The 25153-nt window shown below is 40.1% G+C and overlaps 1 protein-coding gene across 1 annotated transcript in view; it reads left to right on the top strand.

The window, feature by feature from the left end:
• MICAL2 (microtubule associated monooxygenase, calponin and LIM domain containing 2) overlaps positions 1 to 25153 on the top strand; it is a 119040-nt gene that overhangs the window by 58498 nt on the left and 35389 nt on the right. Inside the window, exons 17-24 of the mRNA XM_032445211.1 lie at positions 210 to 314; positions 1775 to 1993; positions 2221 to 2322; positions 2940 to 3071; positions 9242 to 9349; positions 11309 to 11495; positions 13296 to 13384; positions 13615 to 13714. Of these exons, the coding sequence (XP_032301102.1) occupies positions 210 to 314; positions 1775 to 1993; positions 2221 to 2322; positions 2940 to 3071; positions 9242 to 9349; positions 11309 to 11495; positions 13296 to 13384; positions 13615 to 13714 (1042 nt within the window). The remainder of the gene's footprint in view (positions 1 to 209; positions 315 to 1774; positions 1994 to 2220; positions 2323 to 2939; positions 3072 to 9241; positions 9350 to 11308; positions 11496 to 13295; positions 13385 to 13614; positions 13715 to 25153) is intronic.

The raw sequence follows: 25153 nt of genomic DNA, 5'->3' as shown, positions 1-25153 counted from the left end.
AGACACTGAGGCTTAATAGGTTAAAGGTTAATAAAATGAGTTGGGGACAGAAATTTGCAAAACATGTCGATGAATCTCTGTAGTAGTATCTCTTTAAAAACAGCTTTTATTTCTTTCTTCTTCAGAATATCTTGGAATCCTATTTACTATTTTCCTCTTTTTCTTTTTTTTCCCCACTCTGTCTTTATAACTTAAAAATGCTATGCAAGGAGCAAATAGATAGAACAGCACAGCTCTCTTCTGATTCTCCTGTTAATCCTCGCTTTGCTCAACCTAAAGATCCAAGTCTTCTTCCACCTCAACCAAAAAGGCAGGTAGGAACTCACTTGGGTAACATTTGACAAGCTTACTGTTCTCTTTCTTTAGGGGACTCACTGAAGTTGTGTAACCACAAAATACATAAAATTATGTTTGTATGTAATCAACAGAGTTAACAGATATACTTAGCTAAGACTTAGGAAAACTGCTATGAAGTTCATTGCTTTTTTTAGACCTTCTTGATGAGATGCGAAAACTTTTGGAAGGAATTAGTAACTGAATGGAATGAACTTGTATAACCTATAGATGTTGATTTATGTATAATCACATCTGGACTTCAAATTGTATAATTATCATTGCATATCTGCATTTAACATGCAAGAGAAGCACAACAGTAGCTGAGAAAAAATCTATGTGTGTACATGATGCTCTGTGATGTTTGTAATAAGAAAGTTTTCCACTCTGAGAAAACTGGCAGTATATCGAAGTGCATTAAGCACAGTATATTAAGTGCTTAGCACTGAAAATCTGATTTTAATGACTAAGTTTTCTACTTCTATAAGTAGAACTGGTGAGAAATACTGCTGGAAACTCTTTTGCAGCATCATATACATGGAGTGAAATTTTTGGGTACTTGGTTTAATTCACTTTGTTAGAATTTCCAAGGTTAGCAAATATTATGTAGTGATTTTCCACGACTAGTCTGCAGCAAAGTGGGATCTGAATTGCATTGAAATTCTTCAGGACAGCTTGAAGAAAAATGCACATTCATAAACACGCTGAGAATTGATTATTTTTAAGGCAGATGTGCTGTTCTGTAGCACTGGGAGCACACTGTGCACTGATTGGGATTAGCATTTCTTAATTTTAATTCTGAGAAATTTGGAAAGTTTGTATAACTTCTTTGAATTGGACAGATAGGATACAGTAGAAAACTGTCATGAAAAGACTAACTGGAAAGTAATTATTAAGACTGAATTTGATGAAGCTGAACTGGCTGAGTTCAATTGCTTCAAAAACTCTTTCACATGAAGTTTTAAAATCAGTAACCCATTCTGAGCTTCTCAGAAAATGCTTCAATATTACATCTTGTGTCATGTTACATTAGATCTAGAGTTACAGCAAGGACTACTGCTGATATTTTTACAGGTTCATTCCCTGGTTTCAGGCAGATGTGATGTTAAAAAGATCTTGACTAAAACAAAACTAGAAGGAAACACATTGTCATGTTCTTCTCCACTGATTCTGTGTAGGGGCTATTGGTTAAAAACTGGGATAAATTTAGAGGAAGATGTCATCACTTTCATAAGCAGTGATGATTTATTCTTGTGCATGGGCATAAGCAGGTATATGTGCAGTAAATAGTATGGAGAGAGTGCTGTGAGATCCAGAACATTTCATTTCTAGTTCCATGCATGACTGTGCTGTGCTTCCAGAAGCATCTTTTAAAACCAAATGTGCTGCATGGTAATGCAGAAACGAGATTTATTTATTTTTCACTTCAAGTGTTTCCCAGTTTCAGGTGGTAGCTAGAACTGAACACGAGGTCAGGGAAACCAAGCAGTCTTTAAATGGTTCTGATCATATGGCCAGGAGACCAAAGGCTATAGAAAAAACAGATATCCAGCGCAGTCTGTCAGAACCATCTGAAAATCTTGCATCTGCCTGTTCTGCTGCATTTGTACTTTCTGGAGTGCTTGAGCGTCTTCAGCACCTGGATGAAAAAATGAAACAGGTGATAAGCAATTTCTTTTCCTTTCTGTCTCTTAACCACGTCTTAATTTGCATGCTGTATTTTCCCTGAATATGCTTGCTTTTTACCTGTTCATTTTAGGTTACATTAAGACAGTTATTATACTTTCTGCATACTTGCTGTATTCTGATTATATTTATGATGTTAACTGAAATCTCTCTCTCTCTCTCTTTCTTTCCTTGGCTTTCCTTTCCTGGGTCTTACTGCAGAAAAGAGCTCAGACCATAGCAAATAGAGAATTCCATAAAAAGAACATTAAAGAGAAAGCAGCACATCTTGCCTCACTGTTTGGATACATGGAATTTCCAAAGGTGAATATTAGGTTTTGTACCTGCAAAATTGCTGAGTTAGAAGAGTGATTTTTAGAATTCTTGGGTTTAATTAAAAAAATAAAAAAAAAAAAGCCATGATTTTGCTTTTATCCTTTTTTTTTCATTTTGAGTAGATCTGATAAATCATTTGGATTCCATTGAATCCAGTAAAAAAAATAGTTAAAATATTATTACATAATTTAATTGACTTAAAACACAGTCGTAATAGTAAAGCTGGTCAGAGAACCTTAGCATAAGAGAAATGTCTTAGAATAGAATATGCCTTCTGTTTACAAGTATGCACGAGTGGCTCACTGTTTCTAATGAATTGGTGAGCAGTAACTCTCAGTCAGTGAAATCTGGCATGTAGCATTTTTTTAATGCTTTCTTAACTTATTGCCCATTGTAACTATTCTTGTAAGAAAGCTGAGTATAATAATACCATCTGAAATGAAGGTTTTGTCACGATGATTTCAATGGCTCCTCACTATGCAGAAATAGAGAATGGTGCAAAATTGTAGCTATTTTTTTTCTTGTGCATGACAGTGAAGTTATTCTCTTAACCTGTGCTAATGTCACTCTCTTGGATAACTCTCCTCTGTTTCTGCTCTACACAGAATAAGCTGCCTACTAAAGGCTTATCCCATTCTCAGCCCCCAACTCCCTCTTGCCCTCCACCTCATGATTCAGCTGCTGCCTCTTCTCCATCGTCTGTAGTTTCAGCTTCCCCTGTTCTTCCTTCTAGACAGGTACTCTATTAACAGATTTTTCCTGTAAAATCCAAACTTGTGGTAAGGCTGTTTGAGAAATGGCTTGGATGAAACGTGCTGCCTTTGCACGGTGGATCTATTCTATAGTTTGTATTTCATATTAGAATTAAACCTCAGTTTTCATCATGGTGAATTCTGCATGGTTTGTAAGAGGAAAGTCAACAAATGGTTTTGCTATAAAGCTAAAGAATAGAACAAGTAATTGAGAAAGGTCTGGCTTAAATTCTGAAATTTTTGTGCTGATGTTTAATTTCAGCGCTCTGTTGTTAGATAATGCCATGGAAATGCTTAACGAAGAGATAGTTTCACATAGAATATCTGTCTGGATGTTAGGGGACTAGCTCACTGTACTGGGTGGGCATTTGTCTTTATAAGACTGTCAGTTGGGTCTGCAGGGAAGAACCTGGGTGATAATGGTTATTTTAAATAGAGGATGTGTGTTAGGATTGTGTAAGCACATGTTGATACAACCAGACTTCACCGTTTTGTTTGTTTACTTATTTATACTTTAAACTCACTTCTGCATGTTAATTGCTAGAACTCAGTTCTTTGCAATGCAAGCTTCATGCAGGGGAATCCAGCACAGGCTTAGTGAAAGCAATTTGGTAACATGTGAATAAGAAATTCAGCTGTTATTGCTTATGCTAGTTTTAAAATATACTTCTATCTGTGGAAGATGAGGTGGCTTCCATACTCTTTTGCTTCAGAAGTGTTTTAATTGAGGAAAGTTGGATATTTTTCAGTTTTTTAGGGCTAATAAAAGGCCCAGGTTCCCTTTCCTTTGCCCTGGTTATGTAGCGACAGTATGGGAACACTACAACACTGCGGAACTACGTAGGAATGTTGCATAGGAGTATTGCCTTCGCGTGGGACTAAAGGTGGAAACATGATGTTTCTTGAAGCACTGAGAATGATTGCCATAACCCAGTGCAGACACTGTCTGATGGATGTTCAACAGGATCATTAAGTGGAATTGGTCTCAAATATTTATTTATTTATTTATTCATTTATTTACTTTTGGTGCTATTTTGTTCTGCTTTGTTTGTTTTCCCACTATATTACTGATGCTGTTTGAAATCAGGTTCACAGATGGAGCAAGCAGGTAGATATTAGGATGACATGTAGTTTGCAAAGGTATGTTCCTTGGATTAGCTGGAGGTGCATTTAGAAAGCTCCATTCCTTTCTCATTCCCCTGGAAAATACAGGATACACAGCCCTCCAAGGACACTGCAAGTCCAGCAGGTGCCTAAGTGCTGTAATCCTTTAATCCCCTTCAGCTTCAAAGTCACTGCTTTGCCTAGATTCAGTCCTTGCTTTCTGTGACCTAGGACATAAAGCATGTGGTGGGTTTTAAACTAAGTAATGGCTTATGAAACATCAGGACCTGTTTGTCATAGGCTTTGGAGTAGGACTGTGCTGATGTAAAGAGCAAAAAAACAATGTGAGCTAACCTTTAGCATGTGAGAACTGGGCTCTTAATCATATGGAATCTCTTCATCAGCAAGAGGGATTTTTTTATGGGATTTAAAATTCCTTCTTCTAAAAAAGCATTTGGCATAAATGATTGGTTTGGGATCTTTTAATTCAACAGCATTTTGTTTAAAATGCCTTCACAACCTTTTATTAGTTACCAGTGTATTTAAATGACGTACCGATACTTTGTTGTTACATGAGTTCATTTGGTGTGTTTACTGTAACTGAAAATTCTCTGTTCAGAGGTAATGGCATGGCAAAGCAAAACTGAGACTAGAAAAGCTTGTTCTGTCATGAGCGCAGCAAATACACATTGATCTTATTTGCCAAATTGTTGCTTGGATAGGACTAGGTATGTTCTTCTGTAGATCTACATGCCAGAACATCCTGATGCCTAATACGCTGCTCCATGGAGCTGAATAGACTCAGGTTCTTTTGTGCACTGCATGCTAAATAACAACAGCTAAGCATGCTAAATCAGCTGCACAGCATACCTGAGAACTTCAAATAGCCTGATAATGAGCAGTCTAACATCCTCTTTCCCCCCTCTAAAGCAGTTTCAAATGAACCCCAATACTGTAGATATTTCAGTGGGGAAGGTAGTAATTTTAAAAATAAATAAATAAATAACATAGAGTTTTCTGGTATTGGTAGTGAGCACAAGTGGGTTATGGACAGGAGTGGAAGAGGGTCATTCAGTCATGGTGTTGGGCAAGGCTGCTGACAAATAAGAGGATGTTCCTATGCCTTCTGCAGACATAATAAGGTGTCACAGGAGAAGGGCAGATTTGGATCAGGCTTTGGGTATGGGGGGTAAGGGACCCTTTGATAGTGGGGAGCACGGTGCCAGGGGAAGTTTGCATCTGCAGCACAGGCACCTTTCAGAGCAGGTTGTACCAGCATACCTTAGCTTTACATGAGTAATGCAAATCCTGCCCTGAGGACAGGATGGACTTAATGTCCCTTTGTACTTATGCCAGAGTCTGTGTTAATGATGTCCTCATGACAGTGCTTACGGATGTGCTCACATTTTCTTTTCCATACTGTGTACTGTGAAGTTAATTCAACCCTGTGATACCTCTGTATTTTAAGACCACACACTTTTCAAAGCATCAGCACGTCATAGTGCTATAAAATGCTAAATGTGCAGCATTATCTATTTATACATTAAAAAAAAAAGATAATATTTCAGTTACACAACTACACTTTGAAGTAGTGTGTATGATAGCTTTATAAAATGTATTTGGACCTCTTAACTGTATGTGTTGGTTACTGGCTGTTTTTATACTGCTTTGAGGGTGGGTTTGTAGGAGCCAGAACAGACTGCAATGTGAATTCTAAGAGTTATTGTTAATTAGGTCTGAACTTCAGTGTGAAAAAGGGCCACAGGATAGAGAGGCCAACAGAAAGAGCTCCTATGTGTTCTTGTATATCAGCTTGATCCCAGCAGGGGAACAGAAAATACTGAAGTATAATTTATTTAATTTATTTATTAAGACTTCATAAGATGCGACCTATGAATATCAGCACCCTCACATTCATTAAGGATCGATTTCTGGGTCATAATATATGCAAGTTGTCAGTAAAACTCCGTTCTAGGTTGGGCCAGCTGTTATATTTCACTTAAGTTGAATATTAACAATGTTACAGTATGGACTGGGCTTTGATTTCTCCTGTTTGCTATTAAAATTTAGATTGACCTACAGAACACTGTATTGATGTGAGCTTTATGTGGGTGTATCCATGCAGCACATCATAGGAACTATGAACACGTTGTAATCATTAAGTTTTGCTGCCTGCTGAGTTTGTATCAACTGCTTCCCTTCAGTGACGTCTCTAATTATGAGCAGTAAATAAGGCTTGGGTGTTTCCTACACAGAGTAACTTATTATTCAAATGCTGTTTATCTCAGAGGTAAAATATATGTAGCAGATGCAATCAAAAATAAATAAATCACCCCCAGAGTGAAGTAAGACCAGGAAAATCATTAAGGATATGTGACAATAAAGGGGAAACATTGTATGCAGCTGGAAACAGGAAACATATTTCCTTCATTTTATGAAAGAGGTTTGTTTACTAGTTGGTTGGCTGTGGTGTTATAAGTAATAGCATAGGGAAATGCAGGAGGCAGCTTTCTCTTCTCAGCCTGATCAACCTGCTAAAAAGCTTTGGTAATGTGTCACTGAGAACTCAGCACTCCTAGTAAGTCACTACACTTTGAGGATTTTGAAGTGTTTCCTGAAATTCACCGTGTAAGATAACTCATAAGATTGTTTTCCAGGACAACAAAGTACTTAAAGCTCTACTGGGAATAACGTGTCTGAGTTTTGAGCAGTAGCCTTTTGTTATATTGATTGTGGCCTCGGCAGTATGAAGTTGTATGTGTGCGTGGAGCACCATGCACATCACTGTTCTCAACAGTAGTAAGAGCATGAGTGAAATACAAAACCTACTGAATCTGAGTTTCTGGGGTAACTTAGCAGCGTGCTGTTGAAGAAAGAGCTGACAGGTTCTCTAAAGGAGCATGCCTCTGGTATGCAGATTTGAGGTCTGACCCTTTCTTCTGCAGTGAGTGTTTTACATTTGCATTGTGGAGGGGAGACCTTGTCATCAAAATCCCTGCTCCAAAGCTGAATGAGGTTTAGAGAGGACACAGGGTGACTTGGTGGTTGTACTGTTATCACTAACGAGCCTTGCTGAGCAGCACTGCTATCAATCTCCCTGACCTTTCCTTTACTGTGGCTCCTGCTCCTGGTAGGTGCTCACAGGGCTGCCCCTATGGGGCAGTTGCAAATTGACCTCCTCTTACTTGCCCACCTTCCTAATTGGATAAGGGGAACCAATAGCAATCTCCCAGTAATGTGTCCTTGTTACCCAGTCTCACTAAAGTGAGACATCATTAGTCCTCAAGTCCATTTGCTTCCTGCCCTCCTCCCTGGTCAGCAGCCACAATTTTGTGTTGGTGGTTGTTGATTATGAGACAAGAGTGGCCAGCAGTCTTTTGGTTGCCAGATTAGATGGAAATCCCATTTGCTTTTACATGGAATATGGACTTCATCTAAATTACACAAATGTTTCCTTTTAATAACACTGTAAAATGTATGTATAAACATGTAATTTCCTTGTTTTGACTCCCCTAATGGTGGCACAAATTGCTCCAATGGGTGGAGAACAGAAATCAACCCATCTGATGAATTGCAAGGTGTAGTTCAGGCTGAGGGATACTTTTCCTGATATTCAAGTACTTGTGATTTAAGCATAGCCTTGTTGCTTAACTAGTTGCTCTAGCATTTTGCTATTTCAAGGTAAACTCTTTGTTTCAACAGACTTTGAAAGCTTTATTTTACCCCCAAAATCATGCAGATACTAAATAATACTGTTGGGGTCTTTTTTTGGTTTTGTTTTTTTTTTTTTTGTTTGTCTGTTTTACGTTAAACAAAAACAAATGGTAAAGAATGGTCTTTTGAATGGTCTTTGTTGTCTTCACATATATTTTTATGTCTGCCTGGATATTAAGACAAATTAAAATACAGCATAAGGGGGGGGTAAGGAATAAGGGAGTCTGTAGGGGGCTGGGCATGTTCTCAAGTTCCTGCACTTGGTTTTTTTTATTAGCAAGAATATTTTTTTTCATTGTAATTTTTGAAGATGCCCACAATGCATTAGAGTTGCTTTTAAGCCTGATAGAATTTTAAAACCATTGTTTTTCCTTGTCCTCAGAGTAACTTTCTGATTTATTTTTAAATCATACTATTAGCAAGACATGATATGATGTCAGTAGAAAACTGCTTTCACTTAGAAACATGAGAGGTAAAGTCTGGGCTCAGTGGAGGAGCAAGTGGAACATAAAGTACAAGGTCAGCAGTCCTCTAGGAGAAAAAATATCCCGGCTTCAGAAGCAGAGCATCAGATCCCTGACCAAATCAGAATGTTTCTTGCAGCCTTTGGCTTTCCAGAGAGGTTATGGGTAAAGTCAAAATCACTAGTGGCAATGTGATTTTGAGTAACAAACCTTCATGTAAATCTATGAAGTCTTCACAGTCTGTTCCTTGTGAAGAGAGAACTAGAGTGCCTACCTACCCACCTGCCACATCTAAAAGTCATTGGAGAGAGGGAGAAATAAACACACTGTTGATGCTCAGAGAGGAATCTGTGCGAGACTTCTAGGAGGTTTTTGTAGAATGTTTCCTGAAATACCAGTTTTGAGGTCAGTGAACATGAAGTTTAGTCACCACCTTCCTTTCTGAATTGTAACACTGAGTTCTAAAAAGTCAAAATGGCAGGTTTTTTTTGTTTGTATTTAATTTATCACAACAGTCCTTCCGTAGTAGCTGGGCAGTAGCTCCTGGCTCAGATGCCCTGTGCCTTTTGCAGTCCCAACAGGAGGCCTTGTGCTACAGGAGCAGCATTTGCTCAAGCAGCAATTTCTCCATCATCCACAGGGAGAGAAGTGTGTGGTCTGCCTGGGAGCCTCCTGTGGCCACCAGCTGGATCGTGCTGTTCATGCATGAATGTGCTTGTGCTCTGCTGGACTTTGCCTCTGCTTTTTCTCAGAACCTGTCTTTATCATTGCTTTCATTCATTTGCATGTTTTCAAGTCGTTCTCATCTTTTTAAATTCTCAAGTAACTAAAGATCTTCCTTCAATTCTTCATCTTTTCCCCTTTTCTGGTTAGATGACTGTAGGAAAGGTCTCACGTGCAATTGGAGCTATGGCTGAAGTTCTTGTCAATCTGTATGTGAATGATCACAGACCCAAGCCACAAATTGCCCCCCTTGAGCTGGTAAGACTAAACTCACAGAGAAACAAAAACTTTACTTACAAGCAGTGTTTTCTAGAGTGTCCTCCTAGTTTAAGATCTTAATTGTGAAGCATGTTAGGCATCTGGAAAGATACTAGCCTAATGCTTACTGAGGAATCGAATGCATGTTGGCAGAATCCTCTGATAATGTGGGTATGCTGGAAGCATTGCTCACAATGCTTTCTACTTACACTTTTATTATTTGCCTGCATGAAATAAAACTTCAGGAGGCTTTTATTAAATGTAATTATTGGTACAGTTAGTAATAGAAAATGGCTATTAATCAAGGTGGCGTCTGAATAAAATATCGGTACAGTACGTGTTTATGCAATTATTTTTAACCTGCAAATGCTGAATCACCATGCTTCGTTTTGAAGAAAGCTATTTTTAAACTCTGACATGACCCTGTTTGAATTCAGAAGCAGTCTTTGGACAGAGCTACAGGTTCTTGCCTCACTCCCTGTTCTCCACTTCCTGTCTCCAGTGCTCAGAGATGTCAGGTATCGGGAAGCTGTGTCTGAGATGTTGTGGTGTTGACGCTTACTTATTAGCCAACACTAAACTCTGATTGCTTCTGCTTCACTGTGACTATCTGGCCTGTTCTGTTCACACTGTATTTTTTAAAATGTATTTCTATACTTTTCTATTTGCATGGTTGTCCATCTGGGAGGTTTCATGTGATTCATAGTCCAAAATGATCCAACACAGCACAACAGACAACTAACAGCAGATTTTATTTGGGATTCTCAGCTGTTAAGCACAAGAGTGTGACTCATGACCATAACAATTGTGACTAAAACTTAGCATTGAATAAATGTTCCAAGGTCTTCTTTTGCTGGCAAGTTAAAGATGAGTTGTGTGGACTGCATGCTGGTGTCTGAACCTGAGTGGGCTCTGCCAGGCCTGCAGCTCCTTTGTCTGAAGCATGGTACCCTCATGTGGTGAGGAGAGAATGGGGAGATGGTGGCAGCTGTAAAAGAGGAGGGATGGGTGCCCGTGTGTAGTGGCCTATAACTAAGAACAACACAGTAAAGCAAAGAAACCTTTTCATGCCTGCCTCTAATAAGTGAAGGGACACCCACTGTTCTGTTTATAATTCATTTTTTCTGTGCCTTTTGCATGTAGATCTACAGAACACAGTTTGTGACAATTAGGAAAAAAATGTAGTTAACTGGCCAAATTCAACAAAAAGTTCCAAAATATCCGTGTTGTTAATATGAGTCTTATTTCAAAATCCAGTGAATTTAAAGAATGCTGAATGTCCATGGTAGGAATGGAACTCATTTTTAAACAAACTTAGCCCCAGCTTGGGCTGTTTGCACAGGCAGAAATGTGGCTGAGAGGGGAAGTGCATTTGTGGGTGATATTGATAATGGTGTTTGAGCCTCCATGTCCAACTGATGGCTTTCCTTCCTTCAACTTAAAGCGCAAGTCTGATTTTCCTTAGAGACAGAGCTGTTACAAGCTGAGTATGACTTCAGTACTACTGTGATGGACTTAAGGGTTTGCTTAGCTCTTAGTGTGTCCCTGTTGTTCAAGGTTGGCAAGGTCTGCCTTCACTCCCATCTGCGAAACATGTCATCTGCAGCTATGATTGCAAGTGAGTGAGTCAGTACAGCACAGGGCACTGGACCTGGTGCTGCCCCTATACTTGAGCAACCATGAAGCCCCTGTGAGCTCAAGGTGGAAAGCTGGGTGCAAGTCCAGCCGCAGCTCATTCTTTTGAGTCTCATGATGTCTGATTTATGAGTTGCTTTTTAAACCTACAGACTTGCAGCCTACAAGTAATAAAAAAGCTGACGGATGCATTTTTTAATAGTGTGTGGAGAAGGGGCTGTGTAAAACTTCAAGCAGTTAAAGCAACTTCTTACTTCAATAAGAATTTATATCTAGGTGTCCTGTAAAGGCTTCATATGTGTTTCTATTTTTATCTTTTAACAGGGATCTCTGCGAAAAGAATTTCCTCAGTCTATTGGGGGGAGTGACATTTGTTATTTCTGCAAAAAACGGGTGTATGTTATGGAGCGGTTGAGTGCAGAAGGCCACTTCTTTCACAGGGAGTGCTTCAAGTGTGAAATATGTTCTACAACTCTCCGTTTAGGAATTTACGCCTTTGATGTTGAAGAAGGTAATACAAGAAGCTATTAAAGAATACTTTAAAATGTCTGAATATTGGTGCTTTTAATGGGACCAGAGAAAAAAAGACCTAGTGGAGTAGTCCATGCTGATATTTGAGTCCTTATGCTTCTTTCAAAAGAAGCCCATTCAGACACATCTGAACTTCAGATGAAGAAATCATCACTGGAAAATAAGTCAAGTGGCAAAATTACAGGTTGTCCAATCACAGGTCAAAATTGGGGTGGGAGTGGAAAAGTGACTTTTTTTTCTCTGCCAACAATACAGAATTATCATTATCTGCCACTGATAACTGATAACTAGCCTTTAAATTAAGTGATCTCCAAAGACAAGTCAGAGCAGTGGTAAATTTATACGGGGGGTATTCTTCCTTTCAAGATGTAGTAGTTTATGAGGCGAAAGCAGTAGTACTAGCCAAGGAGCAGTGCCCTTTGTTACAGTCAGTTTTTGAATGGGAGGTTCAGATCTTGGGCTCTTGTTGCCACCTACAGCCTGAGGCTCGGGGGCAGGGGTTTATGTGTTGTTTTGTTTGCTTGCTTTTTTCTGTTAAGATGGAAGTTATTGAAGTATATAAAAATTCCCTTGCTATTTCCAAATGATTTGGGTATAACTGAGTTACTGACCTGATCTCCTCTTACAAAAGGATTAAAGTCTCAAGGCCAAAGATGGCACTTCTGCAGTCTAAAGAGCCTTCTGCAAGGACTTTTAACCGATTCTTTGTCTTTTTGCTGCTTGATATACTGCATTTGTGACTTGGCATTTGTAGAATCTTGTTTTTTCTGCTATTTATCAGTCTTAAACCTGTGTGTTAGATTAATGTAAGGCCTTACCTTATTTAATGAATATGAAAATCTGTATGCTGTTAAAGAAACCACATCAGAGTTCCTAGGTCAGTGCAGCCTCCTACTATCAGTAAAAGCTGGAGGATGTAAGGATAGAGTACAGCCCCTACATAAAGGACTGTGGAATTACTGGTGGATGGCAAACTGGATATGAGCCAGCAATGTGCCCTTGCAGCCCAGAAAGCCAGCTGTATCCTGGATTGCATCAAAAGAAGCATGACCAGCAGGGTAGGGTGAGGGATGTGATCCTGTCACTCTGCACTGCACTGGTGAGGCCTCACTTAGAGTACTGCATCCAGATGTGGAGTCCTCAGAACAGGAAAGACATGAACCTCTTGCAGCACATCCAGAGGAGGGCTGCAAAAAGGATCCAAGGAATGGAATACCTCTCTCAGCCCATCCTAGTAGGAGACATAGGGCTGTTCAGCCTGGAGAAGAATAGGGCCCCAGGGAGACTTGACAGCCTTTTGGTGTCTAAAGAGGGGCTGTAAGAAAGAAGGGGACAGACTCTTTATCAGGATCTGTTGTGACAGGACAAGGGGAAATAGTTTTAAACTAAGTGGAGTGAGATTTAGAGTGAATGTAAGGAAGAAGTTTTTTATGGTAAGGGTGATGAAGCACTGGAGCAGGTTTCCCAAATTGGTAATAGATGTCCCATATTGGGAAACATTCAAGGCCAAGCTGGATTGGGATCTGAGCAACCTGATCAAGCTGTAGATGTCCCTTTCCATTGTTGGGGAGTTGGACTAGATTGCCTTTAAGGTCCCTTCCTAACTAAAATGATTTTGTGATTCTGTAAAGCTGTGGGCAATGCAGAACCAGCAGATGGTTTCCCATTGCTTTTGCTGCCAAACTGTTAATCACCTTAATTTTTTAATGCACGGAATAGTGGGGTTCCCATCAGTAGATGTAAAGATAAAAGGTTATACAATTTACTTTTTCTCTTCTAGGAAAATTTTACTGCAAACCTCATTTTACACACTGCAAAATCAGTAATAAACACCGAAAGAGAAGAGCAACATTACAGGTCCAGTGTAAGGTACGTATTGCTTATATCATTAACACAGAAAACATTGAGGCAGCTGTATCTGGAGCAGAGTGCAGTATGCCTAGCCTGGTTTTCAGTGGAAATGAGCTCTTCATCTATAAAGCTGAACGTAACAGATGGAAGTGACTGTATATATAAAAACTTTAAAAAACAGTAACAAAGACTGGACTTTGTACTTTTTAAAAATTTATATTTAATATATTTGTAATGCTTTTTAAAAGGAGGCAGCAGAAGCATGGAGGAAAGAAGAGCTCAGACCTACAGAGACCACCACAGACAGCGCTTTAACTACTGCTAGCAGTCCAGAGGACAGGTCCCCAGGTATCCTGACTTCCTTCTTTAGGCGCACTCTAAGCTGGCCCCTTCGGGTGACAAGGGATCTGCTTGACATTCCCAGACGCCTCTCTAACTGGATGCATGGTTTTCTGCACGCTACCAATGTTCATTTCAGGGACAATGCATATAACTATGCCTACCTGTACGAACTCTTGAGCCTTGGTGTGCCATTCCTCTGTGCTCTTCTAGAGGTACTTACTCATATGTACCGGGAAGCAGAGCTATCCCTTGAAAATGTGCTTGAATGGGCAAAAAGATTCTGTAGGGTTTAAATTTTTCTGTGTTTCTTGCTCAGTTGTGCCTTTCAGATTTTCAAAATGAACGGCCTCACTATTTTCCTGAGGCTTTTTTTTTTGTTTTGTTTTGTTTTTTACTGGCAATTTAACATGTGACTTAAATGAACAGTTTGTTCTTTCTGATATGAAGTAGGTGCAATCAGAATTTTCAGTGTACAATGTACTGTATGTTAAAATATGAAGGGTGGTGTCCAGACACATTTCCAGAACACAGAGACGGATGAAGGATATTTAATTTTTTTTTTTTTTTCTGTTTGATCCTGTTTGGGATCAGACCATTGGGGGACAGGTACATTTTAAAAGCCTTCTTCCCCTCTGCTTTGTTGTTGTTGTTGGACAAAGAAAGAGTTTTTGTTCTTTCAGATCTTTGGGGAATACTTATGACAAATAACTGGGTTTTGAAACCTGAATATGGCGCATCCTTTTTTTTTTTCTTGCTTTCATCTTTTCTCTGGGTTATGACGTTTCATGACTTGCATGACGTTTCAAAAAAAAAAATCATGTGTTAAATTCATGTTGCTCCTAGTCATGCCTTTTGCATTTCACACCCTTTGTTGATAGTGGATCTAATCTGTAATACTAATTCATTTAACATTTTGAAATAAATCTGAAGAGCAAATCTTAGCTGAGTGAAGGCCTGATTGAAAACACACATCAAAGGAACTAGTAGTGTTATTAGATGTGAGTTATTCCTCAGTTCAAGACTTCTACATTAGGCAGCTGTTTCAAGGAATACTAAGTTGTGGAGCTTTCATATGTTACTGAACTCACAACTGTTTTGCCTCCAAAGAGGCACCGATCCTATTATCTGTGGAATTTTTTAAGAATAAGTTTAGAATGAACAAAAAAATATAAAAACTTATTCTAAGGATATTGCTTCGTAATCAGGTACTTCATTCTTTTCAATATGTAAAGCTGATAGCAAAAAGATGAAATCCTGTTTTCTGGAGCAGACTTGAAATGAATTTTTCTGGTGTTTCTCATCAGAGTCTATCTTAATGAACATCAATAGCTGTCAGGAGCAGATTAAGCAGGGCTATTAAACAACGAGGAGACAGTGAGAACATCCCAAATTCTGATTGCTTTCCCAGCCTAGGTAGCCAGTGAGGTAAGCATGCTCTCTGCCTCTAAAATACTGAAATATTTAACTAAGATGTTACTCAAGAAATAATAAGCATATTAATATTATGATATGCATAGCCTAAAATGAAAAGTATCTGTGACATTTATTTCTAGCCAACGTAACGTGACGTAAGTAATAGGAAATAATTTCATGTTCAGTTTGTACCGGAGTTTGAGGATGACCTTTTAGTGGTCCCAAATAACTGCTTCTTATAGACTGGGTGATTGTTTTTTGTACATTCATTTTTTTAATTTTAAGTGAATGTGGGCAAAAGCGACTTAAAGTTGTTTTGTCTCTTCAGTATTAAAATGAAATGTGTTCTGTTTAAAATAAATGACAAACTGGGTTTTTCCTCCAGATAGTTTGATGTAACTGTTCAACTACAAGGATAAAGCTTTTCCCACTTTATAGTGCTTATGTATCTCCAGGAGAAATTGTGTGGAGTATGCATAGAACTTGGGGGGAAAAAAAAAAAAAAGCTTGAAAAACTTGTTTAGGTATAAGGTAGCGTATGGTTGAAAAAAAAATGCCATTAATGTTCACATGTACATTTAGCAAAACTTCGCTAGAATATTGCCTGGACACAAAGACCATTATAACAACATGGTAAGCATCTGCATAAATAAATGTATCTGTCTCTTTAATAGCATGTAAAAAATCTACTTCGAAACAGTCCACACTTTTACATTATTGCTAATGCCAGGTGTTGTTTCACTCTAATTGGAAAAAATCTGCAGTATGATTTACCACAGTACTCCTGCAACGCAGCAAACTGCTCAGTGGTGAGGTTTTACAGTTAGACTCATTCTCAATTCCAATTCCAGTTTGTCAACAGCATGGTCTTGCAGAATGCATTTTTCCTGATGTTTTCTTTTGCTGTTCCCTTCAAGAAAATGTTCTGCTTTTCAGCAGAGTGAGTGTAATGGTGAGCTTACAGAAAACGGTGACACAGTAGAAACTTGGAAATCTTGGAAGGAATAGTTAACCTTCACTATTTAAGTGAAGCAAATCTTAGTAGAAGAAAGCATTTTCTTCTCACAAAAGAAAAGATGGTCATGATGATATATAAGTTTATATAATAGGGAGAAAAATCCCTAAATTGTCACAAAAGACTTCATGGAGGGCACAAAAAAACAAAGAAACATATAAAATAAAAACCATTTTCCTGTGGGATTCTAATTACGCTGCATATTCCACTGGGATTCTGGAGGCTGTGGGGTAGGCTGTTTATTGGTATCAATCTGATAGTCAAATTGATAGTTTGTTTTTTTCTTTCACTCTAACTTAATACTCGTGTTAATAAGATTAATACTTATTTGTCCTTGTTTATGATTTAATGAAAAAAAGGCAATTTCATTTTGGTCAATTCTTCTCTGTGAACTTACTGATGCTCTTCTATATATCCAAGCTAAGTTCTGTGTTTTGTTTTTTTTTTTTTCCTTTGCTCTCTTTGTCAATCTCCCTCATTACCTTCAGTCCAATTCATCATTCCGGTGTTGCACCCGCTCACTGGCTGAAGCCTTTATGCTGTCAGGTGATTTTTCTGCTTGCCAGTTCCAAAATTGTGTGACTAACATTGTTGTTTGGCAGCATTTCACTGCATTGATCTTGTGTTCTTTTATTTTTTAATACCATTTCGGAGCAAACTGTGTGTGTCTGGTATATTAATGGATGTAAGCTTTGGCGTGATCATTTAACCTGTTGCTGAGTTCATAGTTCTGTAAAAGATTATTTCTGCTCTCTCTGTAGAGAATGTTTTTCCTTCTGTGTCTGTGCATGTACACTTACTTTCCTTGTGTCTTTCAGGTAAGTTAGGCATGTAAACAAATTGATTCTTGAAAGAAATGTTTCTTATTTCTTTCAAGGAAATTTTAAAATGAGGTGACAATAAAGGCCAGGCGATTTTCCTGGATAGCATGAGCACCTATTACTATTGCACTCATATATTCAATGAGCAAATTTTCACTGAGATTAAATATTCAGTGAGCAACCAACATTTGAGCTGTGTTGCTCTTTCTAAGCGCTTCTTTGCTTTCATAGAGGAAAATTATTTTACAAAAGGATTCTGTTGGAAAACATAGCCAGGGCAACACAAGCTCCAGTCTTCCATCCCAAATAACATACTTAGGCAGGCCTAACAGAAATAGATGTGTGCTGTTTTTCAGTCCTTAATTTCTAAATGCCGAATTTTTATAACCAGAGTGTTTTGGTTTGAGTTGTTTTGTTAACTGATACCAGCTCTAACAAGGCCCTATTTGCCCTCTGATTAATGGATTTGTCTTGCTGCATGAGAAGCTGTCAATACTCTCCATGATAAATCAGTACAATTACTTTGTATGTATATTTTCATATACGTTCCAGTCTGTGTAATCACACAATAATATAAAAGGAGAAATGAATCCAAAGAAGAAACAAGGGTTCATCCTGACCAGCAAGTGCCCTGTGCTTGTGGTTGATATGGTCACAATGCAGCTTTACTTGCTAAGGATGCCCTTCAAAGGGCATGGTGACTGGGAATAGATCTAAGCAGCAGCTTGTGGGGGGAGAGGGTGAGGGGGGGGGGGGGGGGAAGGGTGTCAGATATGTACTGTGCCACTTTTCCTGTTTCACACACTCAGTCAAGAGTGAAGGAGAACTGCAGGGTCCTTATCTTGCTGACCTGTATGTTTGCATGACTAAACAATAGTACTGATTTGTGTGGGCATGCTAAATTGTCTTGATGGCTTTCAAAGTTCCCTTTCTGGGCCCATACAAAACCTCTCTATATTCTAAGCACTAATACCTGGAAAATGGTTAGGAGACACCTTCCTATGAATTTCAGGACTGTGGTGTTCTATTGCTAAGTTCAGCATGCTTTAAGATGAAGGTCATGACATAAAGGTCTGCCATTTCAAACCACATTCCATTGCTGTGCTTTTTTTTTTACCCTCTGTTACAGAGTCTTCCTAGCTCTTCCTGGCCAGTGAGGATTCTGTCCTTCTCTTCCTACATCTTCTGTCTTCGCTTTACTTTATAATCTTAATGGAATATTTTTATTAAATAGTTTTTAATGCTGTATTTAAATTTTCACATGGAAATTCTGTATTTTGCACACGGTGAAAATTGTTTCAGCTCTATTTATGATATTTGCTGTAAAGAAAAATAAATGTAGTTCTTTATAAGTCTCCTTGTTTCATCTCTTCCTTTTAAAATATTTCTTGAACAGTAACTTAATGGTGAATTTATGCTTGTTTTTACAAGTTCTTCTGGTGGATGCTGTTGAGTTATTTTTGTAGTGGCCTGACCCAGAGGCCAGGGAGTTTCACTGTGGTGAGATAATCAAGTATGTGTTCCTTTTGGAAGGTCCTTCACTCTTCCATTTGAGACCAGCGGGTGCCTGGTGTTGGGGTTTATCCTTCCTGGAACAGATAAGTTGGTGTTGGTGAGCATGGAGATTGCTTGCATACACAGTCAGCAGTTGTCCTATTCTCTTTGGCTTCTGTTGCCTTTCCTTATGTTTCTATTTTATATATTAACAAGTATCATTCTATGTTGTCTGTATTTGGGATCTTAGGTTGTGTATGGAAAAAGCAAATAATAACTGTGAGTAAAGCTTCATTTGAGCTACTGGCTCTAGACTGCTGTTTGCCAGCTCCCTATATCTTCTTGATCCCTAGAAGCTGCATCTAGCCCTGATTTACTATCTGATAACAGTGGCCTTTTCTAATATATTTAATTTATTATGTTTGCTTTCCTTTGCTTTGTCATGCTTTTTATTTCTAATTTTCTTCTATTGTTTTTAAAGATATTGTTCTTAAACAGCATGTTCTCCAAAATGACTTCAGAGTGCTCCTCCCCTTCATTTTCTCTCTTCTGCTCACTCTACAGTTCTTAAGCTAGCATCTCGTCCTTTGTATTTCAGGAGAAAAACAAATCACAGAAAGAACAGTCCCAGTTACTTAATAGAAAGGTTTATTTTGTTATTGTTGTTGTGAAGTCATTTCCAACTGAGCCTCATTAAAGTTGCTTAAACAGCATTGCAGAAGAACAGCAAATGTTAGCCTCCATGAGCTAGTTCATCTGCCAGAGGAGAAGCCACCAAGGACAGTTGAAAGTTTGCTATCTCAGAAAGAGATGATTTGCATAATGAAACTATAACGCAGCAAATGTCATCGAACTTGGCACTTCCTTAATTGGGATGGGAAAAGTAAAGTGGATCAGTAGATCAACTCTTTGTACAAACTACAGTCTTGAAGCAGGCTTTTTATTTGGGGGGGGGACCATCTTTACTTGATGATTTTATGGAGAGGCAATGGCCGAGAAACATCAGAAGTTTTTGAGTCTGCAAAAGGTGATAATTTGTTTTGTATTGAAGCCTTGGTAGGCACCGCATGTTCATGCTGTTCTCACAAATTGTTTTGCTTACTCCTGCTAAAATATCAAAACAATAACTTGGAACTGGAATATTGTTAGTGTTTAATTTGTTGTAACTGTGTTTTTCTGTGGTGGTGTAGAAGTCTCCAAAAGTCAAATCACTAGTAAATCTTATCTTTAACTGATATACTTCACAGCAAACAGTCCATGTCCTCTAATGGTAGTGGATAACACAGGACACATTGCATGGAAAAGAAATAAAGCAGACAAAATGGGCAATGTGAGAGGAGCAAGCGTGTGTTAGTTCATTCTATGTCAAAATCCTCGCACAGTGGAAGTTGTAAATGTTCATTAGTTTGATCCCAGTGGTGCTGCTGGAGGTAAAGGCTGCTGAATTAAATTGTGTGTCAGTTCAACAAGGCTAGTTTAGGACTTGTGCATCTTTGGGGAGACCCCATCGTCTGGCCATCCTTCGCTGTGAAGGGAGGGCTGATTCTTCCTGCCGCCCTTTCACTGAGCTCTCTGACAAAGCTTCAGCCTCTGGCAGGGATGTGCTGTTAGAAACCCCACGGGCACCTCAAAATAACCACACTGTGTCCCTGCATGCACCTGAAATTGACGGTGGTGCTTGGTGGAAAAGCTACTGCTTTAATCTCAAGCTGCCACTGAACCAGCTACCTTCCAAAAGTCATTGGCTTGCAGCAGGTGATACCGCCTCTTTATACTGTCCGTGCTTGCTAAGAGAAGGAAAGCTACTTGCTACAAATATGATAGTGCTAGAACTGCAGAGATTGTTTGCTGGATCTGTCAGGTTCAGGAATTGCAGACTCCTGCTCTCACTCCTCCTCTTTATACTGCTTCAAATCAGTTCTCAGCTTCTCTGTTGCCTCCAGCCCTACATATCTATTAATGAAACATGGCAGAATCGTGAAAAGATAACCTTTCTATATTAATATTATGCTAATGCTTTATAATGAAAAAGATCTTGCCATTTTTAAGCATACCAGGTTTGAGTGTGATGTACAGACAAATCGTAAAATTGCTTGGATTCAAATAAGAACCCTGCATTAACTCCATCTAGAAGAGTAATTTCCTTTCCTCTCAATTTCTTCTAGACTATAATAAAATACCAGTGAATGTTTCCTCTCTGTGTATTCCAACCTCCAGCAAAGGCTGTGGTCTTTGTTTTCCCACAACATTATGGCAATTATAGTAACTAATTGGCTTTAATTCACTTCTTGCTCACTTGTTCCTCAAATTCCAATCAAAACAATGAGTTCTGACATGCAGTGAATTCTGCATCAAGATTTGTATTTTCAAAGGTATGACATGTTTGTAGATGACTTGGCTGTTTTGCGTGGAAGATCATGTTGCTGAAGATCAGAAGACATTCTGTATTTAATTCTCGATCCAAGCATACGTATCAGTCATGTAAATATTTCCCTGAGCCTTTTTCCTTTGCTTCGTGGGCTGTTTTAGCATAAAAAGAATGGAAGCTTTGATCTCATCTCATCAGGTGGTGGTCTCCAGACTCATTTGAAATGGTTGGAATTTCTGATGTTCTTCTGAAATGAGAAATTACAAAGAAATCTGCATGTCACTGTGCTCTGTTATTTGCATTTGTACTTTGGGATGTAATTCATATCTTTGTTTTAAGGTTTTTGGTATTTGGAGTCGGTGTGTAAAGAAAAATATTATTTTGGCAGACATTAGTTTGCTGATCGCTCCAGGGACCAATCATTTTGGCTGCACTCTGAATTTCCAATTATTACATGCATTAATATACCAGACTAACACAGATTGCTCTGATAAAACAAACATTTGCTCTGAAATTGTGGGGTTTTGAGAAGCAAATTTCCATAAATACATAAATTCATTATATTAAGTAGTTTTACAGTTAGTTGCTTTATCTTTTAACTGTGTAATAACTTTTGCTTAGTTTGTATTAATAATTATTGTAATAATATTAATGTGCACTGTCCTGGATGTGTTCAAAAGTTGTGTTCTTTGGGTTCTCTCTTGCTACTTAAAGCTCCCTGGTTCTATTTTGTGACTGAATTGACAAGTACTGTTCATCACGTAAGTAATGAATGCTTCAAAAAAGTGCCTGGGCCCACATGGGCATAGATGTTGCTCTGCTGCTGTAGGGGCAGGGGGAGGGGGCAGTGGGTAGGCCTGTTACCAGGCCACAGGGGAGAACCAACAGCACAAAGCATTTGCAGGCTGCAGTGGCTGGAAGCTGGACTGGAGATCTGGCCATGCTTCCACTGGGAACAGTGTGCCACCCCGCAGAAATGGGAAAGCGAGTTGGCTTTGTTCTCCACTTTTTGCTAGATAGCATAATGTGGAAGTGACTTTGGTACACAATTTGAGTTTATGCATAAAGGACTAGAAAGGTGGGAAGAACCTGTCCTGTGGAACATCATATCTCTTGCTGAACTGCTTTTTCAGGGGCTGAAATTTGCCTGGTGGTTTCTTAGATGTGCTGAAAGGTCAGAGTTCGATAAATAAAGGACATCCATTTGGGAATGCTGTTGGAAGCCCTATAGCCTCCTAGTGCACATCTATGAAATAACATAATGGGATGTTTTCAAGGTCTAATGCAGGTGATGTTTCCAGGCATCCTTACATGTTTGAAACTCAGACTGCAGTGCTCAGTTGAGGTTGTAACAGGTTTGAGCTGGGGTTTCACTCCTGTGTAGGCTGGTAAACAGCATATTGACAGATGACCTAAGCAAGCTGGAGGAGCCATTCTCTGATCCCATTTCACAGTCCTTTGTGGGCAGAGGCTTCCCTGGAGAGTGTTTTCTGCTCTGTATATTATCCCTGTGCTTGCTGGGTCCATTTCAACTGTGCTTCTAGCACACTGATGACACCTTCCTTTTGCCCCTGAAGCTTTCTACAAGTCATGCTGTGTTACGTACATGATTTTGGGGGATTCTATTATACAGTAAGGAGCTACAGATGCATTGAATTGTGCTGGGTGTGCTACAAATCAATTTGTGGTCTGATGACTGAATTTCTTAATGTCCATCTTTTATGCCAACTGGTGTTTGCTTTCACCATTGGAGCTGCCCACATTTATGAGTAACCCCACTTAAAAAGTATTCATTCGTGTCACTGCCTTAGTCAGCAGCACCATACAAGGCCAGGCAGAGTACTCTCATCCTGTGAGTGAATTATATGGTAACACAGTTTAAGGGCAGGGTAAAAGCCTCAGGATTGCCAGCAAGCCAGGCTGGGGACTTGTTGGGAGGACACTGGCTGCAGGATAAGCATAGGTTACTTCGGTAGTGAAGGTTCATAGCTGTGTTGGTTCGGAGCTTCTGTGGGTGGAAGGAACTCTGGTATCAGGAGGGTTGGGGGCCAGCTGGCAGGTTGACCCAGCTGAGCTGACCCAAACCTTGTCCCCATCATAGGAGTGCAACCATAGTTGGTGGTGCTGGGCACAGCGGGGAAGTGAGCTGTGTGCAGCAGCCGCAGTACCTGGAATTTTGGTGCTTTTCATCTGAGGGTTTGAAGGCCATTAACCATTACTGAATTGCTATGACAGCTCTGGGTAAGTACTACTCCTGTTCCACAGTCTTCAACAAGTTGCAAAAACATGATGGTGTCAGAGGAGCCAATATATCGTATTCCACATGGAGATTTTGACAGCTGATTCCAGTTGGTTTCTTTCTTCCTCCCCCAGACAAGGCCCTTGTGCTGTAAGAAATCTCTGCTCAAAATTGCAAGGAGTCTGGGTGCTTGCAGGGTTCTCTGGAGTGTTCTCCCCACAAGAGCTTTCTTGCTGACTGACTGACCTGCTGGGTGTTTTGTGGTCCCTCCAGGAAAGATTGATACTATTTAAAAAAGCAAACAAACAGAAAAACCAAAACAACGAATCTGGCTCTGTTTCTATACTTTGTTTTTCTTGTGCCTCCAGGTTTGTGATAGTGTAAGTCTTTGTACTCTCGTTAGCTTGATGTGGCTAACTCCCCTTTTCTGCCTGTGCACCATTCCATTCAGTCTGATTCAGCTGAGAAGTATCACTATATCTTGCCTAAAAATGAATTTCCCTCTCCCAGTTTAAAGCCAGCTGAAGTGGAAGAGGATGAGTAAACATGAACTCTTTTGCTTGCTTATGGCATGGCAGCGTTGCCTTGATTTTCAGGCTGCTGCAGCTGACTTGGTTCAGGATTTTTCCAGACAGGTTCATCTTTGAATGCTTTTTGTCCAAGGCAGGCGGTGAGGGGGAGGCACATGCAGAACAGCAAAGCTGATAAAGGGCAGGAGCCAGCTGGTGGCCAAGACGGCTGTCCCTCCAGGGAGGGGGCTGTTATTTGGGCTTTGTGCTGTTGTGAGTGACACTCATGAGAGTCTCCATCCCTGTCCAGCCCAGCTGCCCTCAGCAGGCACTTGGCTCTGCCCAAATTTGGCTGATTCCTGAGCCCCTGTCATCTCCCTGTTGGGTTGCAGTTATGTGCTCTGCCTGCTGCTAATTTGGCAGGTGGCTTGGTAGAAGTAGCCCATGCAGAGACAGGTTTCCCTGTCAGATGGGATGCATCAATGTAACGTCCCCTTTCTGCTTCCTGTCAGCCTTGGCTTTGTTGGTGAGTCACTCAGATGCTATAGAGTGATCAGTGCATTAGTAAATGGTGATCACAGTGAATGATGGCACTTCTGGAGGTGGCCTCTCTTCAACCCTGCATGCAGTGGCTCCCAACAGTCTGCTGCAGAGCCTGGCACGGGACTTCTGCGTTCCTCTGAGCTAAGCAGAACTGACAGCAACTGCACTGCTAACGTGGCATAAAACAGAAATAGCTGTCAGTACCTCTCTGCAGCGCTGAGCTGGCATGGTGTGGTGCAACGGAACACCAGCATGTAATTCAGCACCTTTACCTCATGGAATGGCTGCTTTGGGCACAGCCTCTGTGACTGGGAAGAGGAGCACAGCGACCTTTGCTTTGTCTGCTCTGCTCTTACCAAGGCAGCAGTAACTCTGGGCTGCGGTCTGCAGAGCTTGTTGCCCTCCCTGGGCCCCAGGCTGGCGGTGACACTGGGAGGGGTTTGCCCTCTCTTAGATGAAGCCAGTGCTGGTAGCTGGAGTTGTGACCAGGCATCTGGTACCTGCCCTGCACTTTCGGGGTGTGAACTGACTGAGAGGCACTTTGGGAGAAGACAACTTACAAAGCTAATTGCAGGCTTTGTTTTATATTTAAGTAACTCATGTCTGTAATAAAGTTAAGAACAACTTTGCAGTTTCCACATGGCCTTGGCTCCTCCTGCTAGACACTGTGCTCCTGAGGTGCAGAGCACAGCCAGCTGGTCACTCTGGACCTATGGAACATGTCCAGGCTGTGAGGCATGCTCTTACAGAAAGTGACTGAGAAAGGTCTTGGTGCTGGCATCACTGCTGGATGTCCTTTTGTAAGCACCTGAGTGTTATAAGCTTGTTGTGGGTAGAATTGCAGTGATATTGCAGTAATGCTGAGCTCATGTGATTTCTGCTGGCCCAGGGCCACCTGTGGGCAGTGAGGCCTCTCAAGGCACAGCAGGATGGCTCTCCTTTGTGCTGGTCGGCATGTGTGGGGACTTTGGAAAGCTTCCCTGTGTTCCTGATCAGAAGTTGCTGCTCTGCTGGTCAGTGGGCACTCTGACATCTGTTTGTCA

This window comes from Coturnix japonica, chromosome 5 (assembly GCF_001577835.2).
Source record: "Coturnix japonica isolate 7356 chromosome 5, Coturnix japonica 2.1, whole genome shotgun sequence".
Lineage (NCBI taxonomy): Eukaryota > Metazoa > Chordata > Aves > Galliformes > Phasianidae > Coturnix > Coturnix japonica.
The sequence above is the reverse complement of the archived record's forward strand: the minus strand, read 5'-3'. Positions and strand labels throughout refer to the sequence as shown.